Source organism: Nannospalax galili, unplaced genomic scaffold (genome assembly GCF_000622305.1).
Source record: "Nannospalax galili isolate Female #2095 unplaced genomic scaffold, S.galili_v1.0 scaffold579, whole genome shotgun sequence".
Lineage (NCBI taxonomy): Eukaryota > Metazoa > Chordata > Mammalia > Rodentia > Spalacidae > Nannospalax > Nannospalax galili.
The window spans coordinates 843054-860645 of NW_008344599.1; the positions used below are offsets into that span (position 1 = coordinate 843054).

Sequence of the window (17592 nt, forward strand, 5' to 3'; positions counted from 1 at the left end):
TGTAATATGGATATGGGGAGGATGCAGATCTAAGTCGTCAAGGTAAGGGCCCATGGCACCCCAGCCACTGCGTTCTCTGATTCTAGACCAAAACTGCATGTGCCAAACAGGTGTCGTTGTGCCCCCTGGGGCCAAGATGAAAGCTCTCTTTGGGGCACAAAGCAAGAGGCAGCAAGGTATAGGGAGATGCAGGAGCCATGAGGCTTGGTTATATGGGGAGGATGCAGATCTAAGTCGTCAAGGTAAGGGCCCATGGCACCCCAGCCACTGCGTTCTCTGATTCTAGACCAAAACTGCATGTGCCAAACAGGTGTCGTTGTGCCCCCTGGGGCCAAGATGAAAGCTCTCTTTGGGGCACAAAGCAAGAGGCAGCAAGGTATAGGGAGATGCAGGAGCCATGAGGCTTGGTTACCTAGTGATTGCTTCTCCCCAGTGGGCTCTGTGGAGCAGAGATGAGCCCCCCCGGGGGCGGGGGTAGTGATGCACAGAGGTGGAAGAGGAGCACGCTGGGATAGGAGCCCACTGCGCTCAGCTCTGACATTCATTCTACAGATGAGGAAAATGAGGTAACCTGCTCCAGAGAGCCATCTAGTGACTGTTTAGGACTAGAATTTGAACCCAGATTTGACTCCAAAGCAGGCCACTGGCTAATACAGAGGAGGCCTGGTGGGGAGCTTGTGACTGACAGCTGATTTCCTGAGGCTGTGGGGGTGACTTTCCCATGCTGATCTCTGAGCATCAGCACTTGTGGAGCCAGGAAGGTGGGAGGGGGCCTTCTGAGCAGAGTCTGCCCCTGGGCAGCTGGGAAGGTGTCAGCTTGGCTGTCTTCACCATCACCCTTGATTATGAAACGTGCCTGGAACAGAGCCATCTTGAGTCACATTCACTAACTCACTGTCAGAACTGGAAGCTCTTAGTTCTCTAAGGTAGAAATTGAGGCCCAGCAGAGGAAAGGATTGGTCCCAGGCTGAATGTTGGGGGCTGGGACCAACTTCCTGATTATAGCTTTTGCTCCAAATGTCTTGTGACTTAGTAGAAGAAGAAAGGGGTAAGAGCTGGAGGACAAGCCTCAGGCTCCTAGGTATTTTCCTCCAGTTCTAGCAGAGAGGTTGTGGACTTTCCCCTGGGAATTCTGGAAATTACACAGCTTGGTGAGTCAGGCCTCCCTTTGGAAGTTTCTCCTCTTGCTTTTGTCCTTCTTAAAGGGTGTGTGGAGGCCCTCTAGAGATGGCAGGATCTTGGCCAAAACATCAGACTTTTTCCTTAGTTTTCTCACTTGGAAGAGAGATGGTTCTCCCTCAGCCAGGTCTTCTCTTCTGGGTTAGTTAAGAGAGCAGTGAGGCCTGCTTTAGACTCAGGTCTGGGTTCCAGTTCTAGCCCCAGCACTCCCTAGATGTGCTCTGCAGAGCAGGTCACTTTCTGTTCTTCATCTGTAGAATGAATGTCAGCCCCCCTTACATTCTGGAGTTCTGTGCTAATCTCTAGTGGGAACTATGGAAGGAACTAGAGAGAAGGAAAAAGCTGAGCACCCCAAGGTTGTACGATGGTTGGGCCAAAGGTGAGGGTGTGATGGGTGGGGGTAGAGGAGAGAGAGACGAAGGGGCAGCAGGGCTTAGTACCTCCTTATAGAAAGGGGGCCCATACGTAAATGATACACACATATGCAAATGAAAGCTTTTGTTAGGGAGGTGGCAGGGACGCTGAGCATCAGCTGGGCTAGCCAGAAGGTTGGCAGACCCTGGGGGAGGGGATTTTCTGTCCCAGGCCAGGGCAGAGCCTGGTTCTTACCCCAGAGGCCACAGCTGCCTCTGTAACCCTGTGAGCTAGGAGAAGCAGTGAGCTCATGGCACAGCTGGAGTGGGAGGGCATTGTGTAGTGAGAACTGACTGGGCCTGTGCCCCATCAGCATGGTGCCCTGACCAGTGAGTGCAATACCCCATCCAGCATGGACCACTGGCTCTGTTGTCTAGCCCACGTGACACAACAAAGTCTTCTGTAAGATTTTGTCAGTTCCTGTCGAGCAGAAGAAGTTCAGAATCCCTTAGCTAAAGACTCCCCTGGACATGCCCAGAAAGGAATGGCAGGGTCAGAGTGTAAGGTCCAGCCAAAGCAAGAATCAGGTGCACTCCTTTTATTTAAAAAATTGTGCGTGTGTGTGTGTGTGTGTGTGTGTGTGTGTGTGTGTACAACTGCATGTGCAGATGCATGTATGGGAGGGTCCCTGTGGAGGCCAGAAGTCAACCTTGGGTGCCATTCCTCAGGATCCATCCACTTTATTTATTTTTTGGTCTTTTTGAGGCAGGGTCTCCCTGTAGCCCCAGCTGGCCTGGAACTTACTATGTAGACCAGGCTGGCTTTGATCGCACAGAGATCTGCCTACCTCTGCCTCCCAAGTGCTGGGATTAAAGGCATGTACCACCATGCCTGGCTCACTTTATTTTTAAATTTATTATTAGTGTGTGTGTGTGTGTGTGTGTGTGTGTGTGTGTGTGTGATGTGAGGGACAGTGCACACATACCATGTGTGGAGGTTAGAGAAAGATTTGGAGATTGAACTCAAGTTCTCAGGCTTGTACACCAAGCACTTTTACCTGCTGAGCCATTTCACTGGCCCCACTTTAGTACCACGGCAAGCTTTTTACATGGTTGCTAGGGATCAAACTCTGGTCCTCATGCTTGCTTTGCAATCGCCCCAGCCTCTAGATGCACTCCTTTCTTTTCTGTACGTAAGTACTCTGCTTCTAGTCATCTAGAAAGGGAGTATTTCTCTGTTCCAAGGTAAATCTGGGCCTTTGCTGACTTGCTGAGATCCAGATGTCTTATGTCCCAGCATTCCCTTTCTCAGCTGTGTCCAACCATCCCTAGGTTTCCCTTCCTTTTATAGGCAGTGATTGAGAATGGTTCTGGCAGTACTGGGCATGGGATGGTGACCCTGGTATCTCCAACTGCTTCTGCCTTTCTCTACAGGACTCGGGTGCTATGCCCGGCAGGTGCATGTCCCCAAGGGACCCCTCTACCGTGTGGCTGGCACCTCTGTCTCCATCTCCTGCAATGTGAGTGCCTATGAGGGCCCTTCCCAGCAGGACTTTGAGTGGTTCATGTACAGAGCAGAGGCTCCCGGTACTTCACTGGCCATCATTAGTACCAGGGATAGCCAGTTCTCCTATGCTGTGTTTGCGTCCCGGGTGGCATCAGGAGATGTGCAGGTTCAACGCCTGAAGGGAGACTCCGTGGTGCTCAAGATTGCTCGCTTGCAAGCCCAGGACGCTGGCTCTTATGAATGCTACACACCCTCCACAGATACCCAATACCTGGGCAACTACAGTGCCCGAGTGGAGCTGAGAGGTACTGGGCCCTGGGCTGTGGTAGTGGTGGTAGGGTCATACCCAGCCTTAGGGTAGAAAGTCAGGGCTGGAGGGACCTATCTTACCCCTCAGGCTTGTATTTGAGGAACTTCAGGTTCACAGTCTTGCCTCAATCACCCAGCAAGTCAGTCTCACTGAATGCATTTATTGGAGTGCCCAGAATTCAAATCTGTGGGAGAGAGTAGAGATAGGGCAGGAGGTAGACCACATGCCATTCTTGTTCTCCTAAGTTTTGTCTTTTTGATTTGTTTTTAATTTTTAAATTTATTTATTTTAATTTTATGTATATGAGTGTTTTACCTTACATGTAAGTATACTTCTGCTGTGCAATGTGTGCAGAGGCCAGAAGAGGGTGTTGGATAACCTGGAAGTGGAGTTACAGATGGTTGTCAGCTGCCAAGTGGGTGCTGGGAACTGAATCCAGGTCCTCTGGAAGAGCAGTTCAGTGCTCTTAATGGCTGCCATCTCTCCTGCCCTGTTTGTTTGTTTGTTTTTGAGATACGGTCTCATTTATAGTGGCCTGGAACTCACCTTGTAGCCCAGGCTGGCCTAGGCACTCATAGCAGTCCTTTTGCTTCAGCCTCCAAAGTGCTGAGGTTATAGACATAAGCCACTATACCCAGATTTCTTAATTTCTTCTTCCTCCTCCTCTTCCTCGTCTTCCTTCTCCCTCCCCTCTCTGTCTCTGTCACTCTCTCTCTCTTTCCTGGAGATTAAACCTAGGGCATTGATCATACCAGGTAAGCACTCTGCTAAGCTATATCCCCCACTCTCCATTTTGAAATAGGGTCTTAGTAGCTCAGGCTAGCCTATAACTCTTGACCGTTCTCCTGCAATTTACTGTGTAGTCCAGACTGGCTTCAGACCTTCAGCAATTTTCCATGTCAGTCTCCTGTGCTATTGTACCTGCCTTTCCAGACCTTTCTTTGCTTTTTTTTTTTTTTTTTTTTTTTTTTTTTTTTTTTTTTTGGTGGGGTGGGGGTTAGGGGACTATGCAGACTCTTGCTAAGTTACCCAGGCTGGCCTTGAACTTGACTTGTAGCCTATGCAGGTCTTGAACTTAATCCTCCTACCTCAGCCTCCTGAGTAGCTAGGGTTACAGGCCTGCACCACCAGGTCCAGCTCTTTACCTTTTGAGAAGGAAAACAAAACTACTTTTCTGAGTATTTAAAACAGGGGTCAATGTCAGACATCAGAGTGAGAGCTAATGGGCTTATTCTATAAAATTCAGTATTTATTGAGCATCTTGTGTGCACTTGGCACCACTGAATTACAGAAGAAATGATACTACATGCATAGCTTGTATCCTCTAGGAGCTCAGAATCTATGTAGCAAAGTAGCTTGCACACAGGAAACAGAAAGGAAGGCTGCTACCTCCTAAACCTCCCTCACTAAAGCTGTTCTCTCCAGTTCTTCCAGATGAGCTGCAGGTATCTGCTGCCCCTCCAGGGCCACGAGGCCGCCAGGCTGCAACCTCACCCTCTCGTCTGACAGTGCATGAGGGGCAGGAGCTGGCACTGGGCTGCCTGGCACAGACAAAAACAAAACAGCACACACACCTGTCCGTGTCCTTTGGGAGAACCATTCCTGAGGCGCCGGTGGGGCGAGCCACTCTGCAGGAAGTGGTGGCACTGCAGCCTGACTTGGCTGTGCAGGCACGAGCTCCCTATGTTGAGCGGCTGGCGGCAGGGGAGCTGCGGCTGAGCAAGGAAGGGACTGACCAGTACCGCATGGTGGTTGGGGGTGCCCAGGCTGGGGACTCAGGCACCTACCACTGCACTGCTGCTGAATGGATTCAGGACCCTGACGGCACCTGGGCCCAGATCACAGAGAAAAGGGCTGTCCTGGCCCACGTGGATGTGCAGACACTGTGTGAGTGCCACATCTCTCATTGGAGGCGGGGCCATCTGACTGCAGAACTCATTTTCCATAGACCGAACAGTGCTCTACGCATTCTTCCCTCTCTACCTGTGTCTGGTTTCCTCTGCTCAGAAATTGGGTGTGGAGACAGAGCGCAGTAGTGGAAGGATAAGGTTCAGGTCCTGGGTGGGGTTCACAGTCATACATAGTAAAGGACAGACAAGGGGCTTCTAAATTTCTGCAAAGAATTATAGGTGGGGACTCAGGCCCCTCTGTGACTCTTCCCTTTCCCTGTTGTTTCAGCCAGCCAGCTGGCAGTGACAGTGGGGCCTGGTGAACGTCGCATTGGCCCAGGGGAACCCTTGGAACTGCTGTGCAATGTGTCAGGGGCACTGCCCCCACCAGGCCCTCATGCTGCGTACTCGGTGGGCTGGGAGATGGCTCCTGCAGGGGCTCCCGGACCTGGCCGCCTGGTAGCCCAGCTGGACACAGAAGGTGTGGGCAGCCTAGGCCCTGGGTATGAGGGCCGGCACATCGCCATGGAGAAGGTGGCGTCTAGAACCTACCGACTACGACTGGAGGCTGCCAGGCCTGGTGACGCAGGCACTTACCGCTGCCTCGCCAAAGCCTATGTTCGAGGGTCTGGGACCCGGCTTCGTGAAGCGGCAAGTGCCCGTTCCCGGCCTCTTGCTGTGCATGTGCGGGAAGAAGGTGAGAGGAAGTTGAGCCCTTGATACGTTCAGGGCTTGCAGAAAGAATTCTTTTCTTGACCACTTGAGCCCAACCCTTCATCCTGTAATCCCGCAGTCTTCCCTTTGCAGGTGTGGTGCTGGAGGCTGTGGCATGGCTAGCAGGAGGCGCTGTGTACCGGGGTGAGACTGCCTCCCTGCTATGCAACATCTCTGTGCGGGGTGGCCCTCCAGGGCTGAGACTGGCTGCCAGCTGGTGGGTGGAACGACCGGAAGAGGGGGAGCTGAGCTCTGGACCTGCTCAACTGGTTGGTGGAGTGGGTCAGGATGGTGTGGCAGAGCTCGGGGTCCGGCCTGGAGGAGGCCCTGTCAGTGTGGAGCTGGTGGGGCCCCGAAGCCATCGGCTAAGATTGCACAGCTTGGGGCCTGAGGATGAGGGCGTGTACCACTGTGCCCCCAGCGCCTGGGTGCAGCATGCTGACTACAGCTGGTACCAGGCGGGCAGTACCCGCTCAGGGCCTGTCACAGTCTACCCCTACACGCATGGTGAGTGGCTCCCACCCTCTGTCCACCTGTCCCTGCTCACCCTTTCCATCTTCCTACCTTCCTGCTGCTGTCCTTTCTCCACATCCCTTTGCATGAAGAGCCCAAGCTAATCTGAATGCTGAGAGGCAGGGTGCTGGGCGGGTAGGGAGGACTCTTGAACAGGAGCTCAGTCATGAGAACCTGCTAGGGACTGCTGGAGACCAGTGCGACAGCAAGGGGAGGATGATGGCACTCCCTGAACAGAGCTATCCTCTCTCCTTCAGCTCTGGACACCCTATTCGTGCCCCTGCTGGTGGGGACAGGAGTAGCCCTAGTCACTGGAGCCAGTGTCCTTGCCACCATCACCTGTTGCTTCATGAAGAAGCTGCGGAAACGGTGATCTGTGTCCCCAGGTGAGGGAGAGAACCCCCAAGCCCTGTCTTCCTTGGGCTGCCTGTGCTGAGCTGCGTCCAGGGCCCCATTTGGAGGAGAAGCAGCCAGCCCAGTCCTGCAGGGGCCTGTAGCAGGTGAGGGCCAAAGGAGCCCTTTCCTCAGTCCACCCCACATGCTCTCTCCAGTTCTTGCAGATGTCAACTGTCTTCCAGCCAGCGCCACCCCTCCTCTGGTTGCCTGGATACCTTCTCCCCATGACAAGCCTTTAATTTATTTGACCTACCCCCACCCAGAGTAGGAGATGTGACTGTGGCTCCCTTTCCCTACCTTTCCCCCAAGCTCCTCCCTCTGGCCTTCTGTTCTTGGTCTCCTACCCATCCTGTAGGAAGGCCATTCCCTGTCCTCCAACTAGTTTTTCTAAAACATGAATAAATTGGTTTTTTAAAATCCTGGCCTAGCTGTGTCTTCCCTTGCCACAAGGCTATAAAAAGCTGAGGGTGTGACAGAGAGGTTTTCGGGGGTTAACCTATTCTGGACAACTTGGGCCTCTTACCACCATAAACACCATCTGGCCTCCGTGGGCTTTTCTACCCACCCACTGCAGGAGGGGATGCCTGGGTCCCATCTGCTGCCTGAACTGTCAGTGCTGAGCCAACTCCTATGGGGCTTCTGTTTGGGGAGGGGAGCTTAGGAAGGGAGGGAGCTTCCAGCTGAGTTTGGCCCCTCTCAACAGTAGCTTCCAGGGACAAGGTGCTTTCTGAGCTCCCTAGACTGGGGCACACCCTCTTTGCATCTCATTCTCCTGGTTGGGCTAGTCTTGGACCAGATTCCTCCCACTAGGCCCTGGGGCCTCAGTCTTTTTCCTCCTGACCTTAATTATTCTCTTGACAGCAGCAGAATAGGCACTCTGAACACAGCTGCCTAAGTGGCAGGGAGGACAGCAGTTGGGAGGGCCTGTGTCCTCTGTGTACACAGAGCTACTGCACCTGCTTGTGTCTGCTGCCAGGGCTCCCCTACTCCTGTCTAGCTGCACCCCTCTGCTGAAGAGTTCTCTGATCCTAAAAGTCTTAGCTGTTCTGCACTTTAAGCAGCACCCAGTCTGCCCTTTTCATTTAGTAATTTAACATTTATTGAGCATTACTGGTTTGCCAAGTGTCATTTTTACAGATGAGGAAGCTGAGGCCTAGAGAAGTGATGTGACTTGCTAAGAGTCATTGAGCTAAGTTCTGACAGTCAGGATTGGCACTAGAACACAGGTCTCCTGACTGCACTGGACAGTGGTGCCCTGAGTGGTATCAGTGTTGAGGACAGGGCACTGGCATCTCAGTGACTTCAAGGGCAGCCTCAGTTTCTCCATTCCAGTACCGTGTATGTTCATGTAGAAACCAAGCAGCCTGCTCCTCCTGTCTAGACTTCACTTGTTTACCGAATTAAACCCAGAGCACTCTCGTGCTTCAATTCAATGTGAATTTGTGGGAGACCAGCAAATGCCAGTGTTAGGGGACCTCATCTTTGACTGAAGGTGACCCAGGTTGTCCTGGAACCTGAGCCAAAGACAACTATTCCTAGACTGAAGGGGAGGGGTTAGGGCTTGGGTCTTCTCTGAGTGGACCCAAGTGGAAATGGACACTGGGAGGGAGGTGCAGTGCCTCATAGGACCCAGGCTTCCAAGCCTGGAACAGAACAGCAGACCTTTATTCAATGATACAAGTGGGTGTAGCCAGGGCTGAGGACATGTTTGCTCCAGGTCCCTTGACTGACTGACCATGTGTTCCTGAACTTGCCAGTGCTCTCCCCTCACCATCCCAACATGAGATCAGGATTCGGTGGAGGTGGGATGAGATGTGCAAGACAAGGTCCCCTGTCTTGGCAGGGCAGATGACAGCAGACAACAGAAGTATAGGCTCTCATTTTCTCCCCTAGCTAATCTTGCCTGGTTAGTCATATGAGAGATTTGGTCCTTTGTGGTTGACGCCTGCACTGTTAGAGCTGCCCCACTGCCTCCTTAGGAACCTCCAAAAGGCCTTCTTACTGCTTCAACCTCTCTGATGCCCATTCATCTTCCTAAATGCTACCTCACCGTGTCATTGGCCAGTTTCTCCTGACAGTCAAGTTCCTAGACCCAAAGTTAAGTTCTTCAGGCTGGTCCTGGGTCCTCTTTCCCACAGACAGTACTGTCTCCCTCACATTTCTTTGCTCCTTGGGATCCTCAGCTCCTCAGCTTAGATGCCCCATCCAAGTGTGGTCCTCAGTCCAGCAGTGTCAGCATGACCTGGGAACCTGTTAGATGTTCAGGTTTTTGGGTTCCTCCCAGACCTACTGAGTCAGAACGCTAGGAGTAGGGCCCAGCAATCTGTTTTAACAAGCCCTCTAGGTGAATGGTATGCGGTAAGGCTTTGTGACTGCTGTCTTCCCCCATCCCCCTGCCTTACTCAACCCTAGCTTCCTGATTGCTAACACCGTTTCACCTCTTGCTCCAGAAGGTTGTACAGATTGACTGTGATCCATGCTTTGTTCAGTTGCCTCAGGGATAGTCCTGATCTTCCCCTGTGTTCTGGTGACAGGAACCAGGTCTTTGAATGTCACACTTGCCATCCAATCCCTGTTTTGAATGACCTCCTCCCACTGCACCCCAAGGATAAACTGCTTTCCCCAGGGACCTGACTTCCCCCATAAAAGTACTTTAAAGGCTCTCCCTGGGCCTTTTCTTCTACTTCAGAGCCTCTCTCTGCCTTCCTGCCTCTGTAGCAGGACCTGTAAGGTCTCACTCACTCCACTGTCAGAGAATTGCCATACTTGGGTCTCTTCAAGCTCTGCTGCAGGGCCCCAGCTCAGCATCTGTCCCCTGAGGGCCAAGGTCATTGATACTTCCTGAGCCTATCACAGTGGGAGAGTGAGGCTGGGAGAGCACCTTCATCATCTGTGCCTATCTCTATCCAAGTTTCTCTCCTCTGTGTCAACCATGGCCACTGTGTCTGGTCGTACAGGTGTGCCACACATAGGGAGGCTGGCTGAGGAGGTGAGTAGGGACTATAGTCCATCCCATACTCTGCTCCCCAAGCCATGCACCCTGGTTTGAGGCTGCCTCTGTCTAGTACCTTTAGAATTTGCACAAAGGCGTGCTACAGGTAATGACAGCACTGAGTGTGCCAGCTGTCAGTCCCTTGCCACAGAAGCTTCCCATTGGCTGTCTCTGCCCCCACCTTTCCATCCAACACCCATCAATCTATCCTTCTGTCCCCCCAAACAGATGTGAAGGTCAAACACAGACAGACTGATGTGTTCTCCCACCCCATCCTCCATTCTCAAACCAGGGCCCCTGCCTTCCTTGCTGGATCCTGGACTCAGTGGGCCTCTCTGACTTTAGCCATTGCCTGGGATGTTGCCTGCCTCTTCTTACCTCCGCTCTGTAGTTTCCATGCACCTGTGTTTGGCCCCAGATCTGCCACAGGGGGTTGGAGAAAGCCGGTCACACTTTGGACTCACTCTCTGGGGGTGGCAGGCAGCCATTCTGCTCCTTGTCAGCTCCATCTCCCCCACCTGCCCCCTCTCCCGCCCCCTCCTCTTCCACCTTCTCATCCAGCCGGCTGGGGATGGACCAGTAGAGATGGGCATCAAGGCGGGCTGCGGCCTCTGCCAGCTCTCGGGCACTGCAGGAAGGTGTTGGCACCTCAAAGGTCTCATGGAAGCTGGCATAGTCCACCTCGTAGAAGCCATCTTCCAGGGTCAGTACTGACGTGAAGCGGTGGCCCCACAGCACCTCATCCACCAGGTAGGAACTCCGAGCTTGGCACGTCATTCCTGGGGTGGAATGGGGGGAGAGGAAGGGGAATGGGTCAAGTGGTTACCAGTCCCAGGCTTCCCTTCCCTGCCTCTCATCCCACAACCCTCTTCCCTGCTCCCTTTGCTCCATCTTGCTCTAAGAATCCCACCACTCTTCAGTTAACCGCCTTCTCTATTTGCCAGCCTACACGTTCCCTATTCTTGAAGAACTTTGACCTTGAAACAAACTTTAGGGATCACCTAGCCGAGCCTCCCACTCCACACAGGGCTCCCCGCGGAGCATTCCCAGACAACAGGCATGTAGCTTGAGCTGATTTCTTTCCAGAATTGAAAGCTCGTCACCTCATTAGATGTCATTACACCTCCTTTGTGTGATTCTAATAGTTAGACTGCTTTTATTTTTTTAACTTAAAAATTACATTTATTTATTTGTGTGAATATATGTGTCTATAAGCACATATGCAAGGGCATGCATGTGAGGATTAGAGCACAACTTGTGGGAGTCAGTTCTCTTCCAACATATGGGTTCTAGGAATTGAACTTAGGTCATCAAGCTTTGTGCCAAGCGCCTCAACCCACTGAGCTATCTCACCAGCCCTGGATTGCTTTTTATATAAGCTAAAATCTCCTTCCTAGGATTTCTACCCTTTGATTTCATCCCCTTCCCACCTGACACCCTTTTGAGTGTCTGAAAATAGGAGCCTATGTCTCTTCCTCAAACTGAAACATCCCTGACCATTCCTCACTTGATTTGCTTCCAAAATTTTTCTTCTTTGTAAAACAGAATGGCCATTTGAAGTGTGATACATTTTCCAATTGTAGCCTCATCTATGCATGAAAGAAGGCTCACCATCTCCTGGCCAGGATGCTTTAGGGAAGAGGGCCCATGTTTACATTACATAAATGTTTTTGGAAGCTGCATTGAATTGCTATATCAAGCCTATGACCAACTAAAACCCCCAGGTCTTTTTTCACCAGAGCTCTTCCATGCTGTGCTTACATAAGTGATTTTTTAAAAGCCTAAATGTAGAGTTTTATATTTATTCCTTTTAAATGTCATCTTGTTGGGTTTTGGCTCATTATTCTTGCTTTTCAAAAGCATTTTGAATCCCAAAATACTACCATCCTCTCCAGCTTTATCTCTAGAAAAATCAAACAAGTTCCTTCCCTCATGTCCTTTACCTTGCATCCCTGCACTCCCCAATCTTGAGCCTGTGTCCAGTCTTCCCTTTGGGCTTTTGCACACACACACACACACACACACTTCTTACCCTAAGCTTGTGTCCTGTCTTCCCTGTTGGGTTTTTGCACACACACACACACACACACACACACACACACACACACACACACTGCTTACCCTAAGCTTGTGTCCTGTCGTCCCTGTTGTGTTTTTTCACACACACACACACACACGCACACACACACACACACACACACACACACACCTTTAGGGCAGATCATTTTTCTCCTACTTTGGAGTCTGGCCCCAAACCAAACCAATATCCATCTCAGAACAAGGGAAAAATAAGTGTGAACATTCACTAACCAGAGACTGCCTCTAACATTCAGAGTCTGGCCTTGAGACACCTTGGGGATATTGGTATTCTTTGGTGAATAGGAGAATCCAGGGAGGGTGAGGAAGAGGCATCAGGGCCTCTGCAGACAGAGGATCTGAGAAGAGAGGGAGGGGCTAGGGGAGAAAGGGAAAAAACAGGGCAATTCAAGAACTTCCCTCTAGGGAGGAACCTGCCCAAGATAGTGTCACAGAGGAGTGACAGCTGGAGACACGAGGGGAAGCGGAAGGGGCGAGGGCCAGCCTAGAGGGAGTGAAGGAGGAATGGGAACACTGAAGGGGCAGTGGGTAGAAATGAGGTGGCTGTTTTTGATGAGGACCCGGGACTGGGTTGCAGGGAGCAAGCGTCTGTTGGTAGAAGGACCGCAGCGCCCTCTAGTGGATTTTTGTTTGTCTACGGGCATTTTCCTAGTCGTCGCCAATATCTAGATTTTTCAGCCTTAAGGGATAGTGCACTGGCCTTTTCCTACCTGCTCCCAAGCACTGTGTGGGCCTGAGTGAAGGTGCTGACATCACAGTTCCTTCTGGGAAGGGGCTAGGAACTGTAACACCAGCAGAAGTTGAGGGTCTTGCCAGATAGGGATTGAGGCAGAAATGAGACCAGTTATCCCTGCCCTCCCCTTTACTATTCCTCCTAGGAATAACTCACGTCAAGGAAAACCTTGACAGTCAAATTCCAGGGGACTGGACCTCTGGGCATCAAGAACTGTGAACCTAAACCTTCATTCCAGCTCTGTACAAGGAAACAATAAAGCCACACTTCTTATGTCTGATCCAGGCCAGGCTACTTATTGGCTTCTGACTGGGACAGCTTATGTGACCTTTTGTTGGGCGACCTCCTCTGAAAAGCGAGCACAGGAATAAGCTACCTTTAAGGAACCTTGCTAGGATTACCTGAACTCAGAGACGTAAAGTGCTTTTCAAAGTGGCTTACCTGTCAGGCTAGGGCCCTAAACTAGTGCCATTTCATGGGACTTCTCCAACCTTTTTCTTGACTCTGCCAAGTCGCCCTGCCCATACTTCCCCGCTTCCCCATCTCCAGCCCCGCCCCAAGCCTGCATGCCTCACCACACCCTGTCGCCCTACACTCGCCCCTGCGCCCACGCCACACCTTCCCCGACATCCCCAAGGCCGTTCTCTGGCCTGCCTCTGCCCGCACCGGTGGCTTCCACCATGCCCTCGAGGATGACCACGATCTCGAAGTCGTCCCTCTCCAGGGCGCGGCGCGATGCCTCCCAGAAGGGGCTGGCGGCGTCGATCTCGTGGCTGATGACGAGCGGCGAGACGAGGAAGAGGCGGTCGTCCCCCGTGTCGAAGCCCACGCTGAGGTCGGTCTGGTGCAGAGGGATGAACTCGCCCTCCAGCGTCTGGCGCGAGCGGATGAGCTTGGCGCGGATCGAGGCCTCGACGATGTGGGAGGAGCGCAGGTCGCCCACGCGGAACATGAGGCACAGGCGCCCGTCGCGCAGGGACACCACGGCGTGCGAGGAGAAGACCAGTGTGGCGGCGCGCTTGTTGGGCTGCGAGATCTTGACGAACATGCAGCCCACCATGAAGGCGTTCACCATGGAGCCCAGGATGGCCTGCAGCAGCAGCAGCACGATGCCCTCGGGGCACTGGTCGGTGATGACGCGGTGCCCGTAGCCGATGGTGGTCTCGGTCTCGATGGAGAAGAGGAAGGCGGCCACGAAGCCGTTGAGGTTGTTGACGCACGGCGTCCACGCCGTGTCCTCCAGGTGCTCCAGGTCGCCGCGGCCATAGGCGATGAGCCACCAGATGGCGCCGAAGAAGAGCCAGGTGAGCGCGTAGGCGAGCACGAAGAAGAGCAGGCTGAGGCGCCACTGCAGGTCCACCAGCGTGGTGAACAGGTCCGTCAGGTAGCGGTAGGTCTCGCGCACGTTGCCCTGCTGCACGTTACAGCGCCCGTCCTTCTCCACGTAGCGCTGGCGGCCGCGGCGCCGCGGAGGCTCCTCCAGCCCGGGTGAGAAGGCCGCGTTCTCCTGCGCCATGGCGGCCCCGGCTGCTGCAGGGCGCGTCCCCTCCGCCGCCCCGGCCGTCCTGCAGGGCCTTAATAAAGGCATGCGGAGTTAGAGGACCGCCAAGCCACGAGACCTCGGGGCCAGCTCCGAGTGGAGTGGCTGGCCAACCGCGGAGCGAATCGCCTTCCTGTCTCTGAGCCTCAGTTTTGCCCACCAGTGGAATGGGGATGCTAACCATAACCGCCCTCGAGCTCAAAAAGTTGCCCAGATGATGGGGCTCAGCGGCTAAGAACACTGGATGCTCTTGCAGAGGACCCAGGTTCAAGTCCCAGCACCCACATGGCAGCTAGCAAACTGTAACTCCAGTTCCAGAGGATCTGATGCCTTCTTTTGGCCTCTACGTGCATTGCACTCAGGCAGGGCACTGACATACATGCAGGCAAAACACTTGTACACATAAAATAAATAAAGGGATTGGAGAGCTGGGTCAGCTCTTAAGAGCACTGGCTGCTCTTGCAGAGGACCCAGGTTCAGGTCCTAGCACCCACGTACAACCGTCTGTAACTCCAATTCCAGAGGATCCAAAAGCCTTCTCTGGCCTCCACGTGTATTACACTCAGGTGATGCACTGACATATACGCAGGCAAAATACTTGTACATGTAAAATAATTAAGCAAAAAATTTAAAAGTTGTTGTCCAGGGGCTGGAGAGATGGCTCAGCAGTTAAGAACACTGGCTGTTCTTGCAGAAGACCTGGGTTCGAATCCCAGCACCCACATGGCAGCTAACAACTGTCTGTAACTCCAGTTCCAGGGGTTCCAACAGCCTCTTCTGTCCTCCACCGGCATTGCATTGACATGGGTGTACTTACCTACATGCAGGCAAATACGTGCACACATATAAAATAATAAATAAAATATTTTTTTAAAAAGTCCAGATGAAGGACAATGAGCATGAACTGGATAGCACTGTGTGAGTTCAGGGTTATTTTCATGGGAAGGAGGCATTAGAGATCTTGGTGTCACCACCTTAAGCTAGAGTATGCAGTATCTCACCAGCATCCAGGGACAAAACAACAGGTCTGAGGGAGTCTCTAAATCTACTAGAAGTGGGCTGCTTGGCAGTTGATCCTTTACTTTGCAGCATCTTCCCAGCCCTGAAGACTTCCACCACCGTTTCCCCGGCTATTAGTGCACCCCCCACCCTCACCCATGGCATTTCACCATCCCACTGAACACTGTATTGAAGTTCACACTAGGATGGATGTGATTTCCTTCCCTTCTCTCCCTAGACCTCACTGTCCCCACCCCGTTCTACAGCTTTTCTCCACCACAAACTTACCAAGTTTGCAAAGAAATGTAAGCTGTGGAAAGAAAGTGAAAAATCTCCAGTGTGCAAGGGTTGAATGTTGCCAGCAATAGGAAATTCCCACTTGAAATCCTAGTGGCTAACTGAGGTCACTGCTGCTCTGGTGTCAGCCCCATTTCCCCTGCATTCTTTCCCAAAGGAGACATTCTGAAAGTGGTTGGTGGTAGGGGACTAGAGGACGCATGATGTCAACAGCAACATCAAGGATAAGGGAAGCGCCCAGTCACTGGGAGTTACACTAGTAGCGCTCCGGTATTCTATTCCTTACGAGAGATACAAAATCAGACCAAGTACCAGGCACCCATATCGCTTTCCCCACCGCTCCAGTTCTTCCTCAGCTCCTGCTTTGCATATACTACCCTAACATCAAGGCCGCCCACACCTGCCATATGTCCCAAAGCCCACATTCGAAGCAAAGCCCAGATTCCCAGATTTCAAGCAAAGCCCACCTGATATTGCTTCAAATTCTTCCCCCTGAGGAGCTCTCTGAGTTGCAGTCTTTCCTGAGAGATGAATGTCCAGAGTCCTTCCCTAGGCACCCAGGGTCCCCTAAGAGGTAGGGACCATACATACAAAGGTCTGTAGAACAAGGATGTGGGATTCATCAACCTTCCATTCTCTTTCCTGGGACTTGTCCTCTCCCATTCCAAGGAAACCTGGGCTGGCTGAGAGGAGGAGGGATAGCAGGAGTGTGGCATAAGGATCACAGATGGCCTGGATGTTTGACCAGGTCCTGGAGAGAAACTGCTTGGATATGTAACTACAAACCCAGCACTCCAATTTTTAAATTTTAGAGCAAAGTTCTTTGCAGTCAGACCTTTGAAGTTTTGTGTGTGTGTGTGTGTGTGTGTGTGTGTGTGTGTGTGTGTGTGTGTATGTGTATGTATGTATTGAAGTAGAAGAGGTAAAAGGAGAAAGTACAAATGGTTAGATCTTAAGGGTACCCTCCCTATATTTATTTTCCACAGGAGTCAGGGAACACAGGGCCCTGGAGCACCATGGCAGTGGTAGATTAGGGTCTTCCCCTCCCCCCACAGCAGGCTTGCTTTTCCCTCTGTGCAGCTCAGGATGTCCTCTGGAAGTGTTTAGTGCTTCAGGGTCCCAGGACTCCATCATCCTAGTGTTAGCTTCAGGTGGACTTCTAGACATTCTTTCAGGGTCTCAAGGAATCTGACCTCCACATCTCTGCCAGGGTTGGGAAGGGACCCCAGTGTTTGATCATCCCCGGAACTCTCATCACCCCAGGCATCTCTGTGAACCTTCTTTTGATTGTGTCCTAGCTCCTGTCTGCCTGAGTAAGGGGCTGTATTTTTCTCATGGGGCAGGAAAGTTGTGAAATGTTCACTGGCTCAGGATCGAGGTATTAATTTCTGCCTCTTCCCTCCAGTAACTCCAGATCTTCCCACCTATTCCTCCTCATTTCTTGTGCATGCTATGACCTCCTTCCAGAAGATCCCAGTACCACATTTGCTTGGAGCTCTCTTCCTCCCCCTAGACAGTACTGGGCAGTAAGGGGGCTTATTTTTTGAAAGCGATCTGGTGAATACTCCCTCAGGAACCAGCTCCGCCCAAACCCCCACTTGCCTTAGAAATAGGGGCCCAAACCCCAAGTCCCCACAACTCAACTCACAGCTTGTGGAGAGGAGAGTGGCCGGCAGCAGAGACCCTTGGGGGGTGGTGTCCATGCCCCTGACACCGTCCCCCCCACGGGTCCCCTTGGAGAGTGGGAGCCGCAGACAGTGCTGTTTCTCCTAAATGTAGCGGCAGCTCAGACTAGGACTTGGTATCTGTGTCATCCCCACTTCCCAGGCTCCCCTGCTCCTCTCTCGTTTCTATGGCAACCAGTCTGGCGACAGCTCGGTCCTCCTCCCTTCCCCAGTCCTGGGTACCACTCTGGCTGATCCACACGCCATAGCTATTTTTAGCCAAAGTCCCTCCTCCTGGACAACTGAGAGTCGCCTCCTCACCCCTTCATAGGAGGGAAAAGGAAAAATGAAAACCTGGCATGTTGGTGTTTTCCTAAAATGCTCCTCATCCGGAAAAACACAGGCCTGG

General features: G+C 52.4%; 2 protein-coding genes across 4 annotated transcripts in view; one reads left to right on the forward strand and one right to left on the reverse strand.

The window, feature by feature from the left end:
• Igsf8 (immunoglobulin superfamily member 8) overlaps positions 1-7283 on the forward strand; it is an 8739-nt gene extending 1456 nt beyond the window's left edge. The window contains exons 2-7 of the mRNA XM_008840816.3: positions 2967-3344; positions 4775-5236; positions 5528-5935; positions 6046-6459; positions 6723-6851; positions 7017-7283. Of these exons, the coding sequence (XP_008839038.2) occupies positions 2967-3344; positions 4775-5236; positions 5528-5935; positions 6046-6459; positions 6723-6838 (1778 nt within the window). The 3' untranslated portion in view covers positions 6839-6851; positions 7017-7283. The remainder of the gene's footprint in view (positions 1-2966; positions 3345-4774; positions 5237-5527; positions 5936-6045; positions 6460-6722; positions 6852-7016) is intronic.
• A 1198-nt stretch (positions 7284-8481) lies between these two features.
• Positions 8482-17388, reverse strand: Kcnj9 (potassium voltage-gated channel subfamily J member 9). 3 transcript variants are annotated; one of them, XM_008840819.2, is made up of 4 exons: positions 17168-17388; positions 15987-16086; positions 13350-14257; positions 8482-10632 (listed from the first exon to the last, which is right to left on the reverse strand). In XM_008840819.2, exons 3-4 carry the CDS (start codon positions 14197-14199, stop codon positions 10301-10303), a joined length of 1182 nt encoding a protein of 393 aa, XP_008839041.1. In that variant the 5' UTR covers positions 14200-14257; positions 15987-16086; positions 17168-17388; the 3' UTR covers positions 8482-10300. The 3 variants fall into 3 exon arrangements, with proteins under 3 accessions (XP_008839041.1, XP_008839042.1, XP_008839043.1); XM_008840820.2 differs by having other exon boundaries at positions 15987-16116; XM_008840821.2 differs by lacking the exon at positions 15987-16086.
• Between the last annotated feature and the right edge of the window lie 204 nt (positions 17389-17592).